Genomic DNA, 2,161 nt, shown 5'->3' on the forward strand with positions numbered 1-2,161 from the left:
GCCTCCGACCCCTCCCCCAGCGACTGATTGATGAACCCAAACAGCCCGGGCGCCTCCCCCGCCAGCTCAGCGGCCTGCCGCCCGTCCGCGCGCCGCTGCTTGTCCGCGCGCGCCGCGTGCGCCTCCTTTCTCCGGCGCGCGCGCTCGCCGCCGCGCGGCCGCTTCCGCGCGCGCGCCTCCCCCTCCCCCTCGCCCTCTGCGCCGCCGCCGCCGCCGCCACCGCCGCCGCCGCCGTCTGCCCCTGCCTCCCCGCCCTCGCCGTCCCGGTGCTTGTGATGCTTGGAGTGTTTGTGGTGGTGGTGCTTCCTGTGGCCCAGGCCGCGCTGCTTCGGCAGCTGCTCCGCAGTCAGCGGCTCCACCAGCCCCGAGCCACCCTTGCCCAGACCCGCCCCAGCCTTGTACCTTTGGGGGAGGGGGGGGGGCGAGCAATGCCAAGCAAAGGCGCCGTCAGAGGCGGGACGGTGGCGCAGGGATGCACATGCTCTGCACAGTCGTGAAAAGCGCCCTTCAAATCAGAGATACGCGCGGCAGCTGGAGGCACCGCCCCCCCCCCAGGTGCGGTGGCGCGCGGCGGCTGCTTGTGACCCTCGTCCGTTCACGCGGACACAGCTGCGTCGGCTGCCAGCCCGGGCGCTCACCCCATCCGCGCGAGGAGCTTCGAAGCGATCCCTCTGCCGTGATCCTCCCACGCTGCAAACAACACCGTCTCCGTCTGCGCGCCCGCCTTCGCGGCGGCCCTGACGCGGCGCGGTCGGTGAAAACTGGTGAACAACGCCGGGGGCGTCACTGTCACGACCATCTCGCTGCTTCAAGCAGATGGACTTGCCACGGCAAGCGAGGAGGCAATCTCAGCTGGCGCGCCCGGCATTTGATGCCCCTTTGTCTGCATTATCCGCGTCAGGCCATGTGTATGCAGCAGCAGGCCCTCACCTCGCGTGCCCCAGCGCGCCGCCCAGCCCAAGCCCGCCGTGACCCTCCTCCGGCTCGCCTTCTGAATCAGAAGACGAGCCGCCACTGCTGCCGCTGCTGCTGCCGCTGCTTCCGCTGCCGCTCTCGCCGCTGCTCTCGCTGCCGCCGCCGCCGTCGCCGTCGCTCACGCTGCCGCTCGCGCCCCGGCCCCTGTGCTCCCGGCCGTCAGAGCAGGGAAACCCCTGCACGCCACCGGCGGCCCCTGTCACCGGGCCTGGCGCTGCGTCCGCTGGCAAGACGGCGGCCACCTCGGCTGCGTTGAGGGGGGCGGCGGCGGCCGCGGCGACCCCCGCCTCCATCGCATCCAGCTCCATGAGCATGCGCTGCTTTTTGAGGTCAAGCAGTGCGGCCTGCAGCTGCTGCACGGCTTCCGCCAGCTGCTCGACCAGCGCCTGCAGCTCCTCGCTGCCCGGGTCCAGCTGCAGCATGTCGTTGACCTGCTTGTGCGGCAAGGGATGTGCGTTGCCGGGGGCGAGTGCATGAACGCAGCGACGCATGCAGCGCGGCCAGCGCGCACCTCTGCTAATGAAGCGCGCTGCTCGTCCAGCTGCTGGCGTAGCTCAGCCTCAAGCTGAACAGCCTCATCGGCCATGCCCAGCGGCCGCACAATTGCCTATTTCTCGGAAGATACGGATTTCGGACCGCGGCAACAGATCATATAGGAGCTTGCAGGCTATGTTGTGGTGGTTTTGAGTATACATACAGGTGAATTCAAGGATCAAAGTCGACGACCGACGCTCCCACGCTTCATGCTCACGATAACGTGCCCTTCGTCACTCCAGCTCACTTGGTGACAAGGGCTGCTACATGGAGGACAGGGCACCTTATACAATCTCAACTTTGAAGAATCTAATTCATCTATCCATATGAAAACCATGGAAGGGCGATGTGGGCACAGTCACAGCCAAACAACCTGCTTGTGCTGATGAGTTTGTTGGCATGTACCATTTGCTTCTTGCACAATTTTCGCCCTTAACCTGTGGTTAATTGCTGCTGCAATGTTTTCACCAACCTGCATTGCGTTCAGGCAACCTAGACCATCGCTTAATTGCCGGTCATTTTGCTGCCATCATTTGCTGCAAAGCTTGCCGCTCCTCGGACTTTGGACTCTTGACTTTCAGCATTACTCTACCAAGACTCACAAGTGTGCTCAGAAAAAGGTGCCCATGCAATGCGACTAGAACCAGTTGTT

At 64.9% G+C, this 2,161-nt stretch overlaps 1 protein-coding gene across 1 annotated transcript in view; it reads right to left on the bottom strand.

Annotated features, from left to right (window-relative positions):
- Window positions 1–1,561, bottom strand: part of MNEG_8555 (hypothetical protein) — a gene marked incomplete at both ends in the record, with an annotated part of 2,815 nt that extends 1,254 nt beyond the window's left edge. The window contains 4 exons of the mRNA XM_014042970.1: window positions 25–402; window positions 639–737; window positions 931–1,406; window positions 1,487–1,561. Coding sequence (XP_013898424.1) covers window positions 25–402; window positions 639–737; window positions 931–1,406; window positions 1,487–1,561 — 1,028 coding nt within the window. The remainder of the gene's footprint in view (window positions 1–24; window positions 403–638; window positions 738–930; window positions 1,407–1,486) is intronic.
- Window positions 1,562–2,161: the final 600 nt, after the last annotated feature.

Source organism: Monoraphidium neglectum (genome assembly GCF_000611645.1).
Source record: "Monoraphidium neglectum strain SAG 48.87 unplaced genomic scaffold scaffold01638, whole genome shotgun sequence".
Lineage (NCBI taxonomy): Eukaryota > Viridiplantae > Chlorophyta > Chlorophyceae > Sphaeropleales > Selenastraceae > Monoraphidium > Monoraphidium neglectum.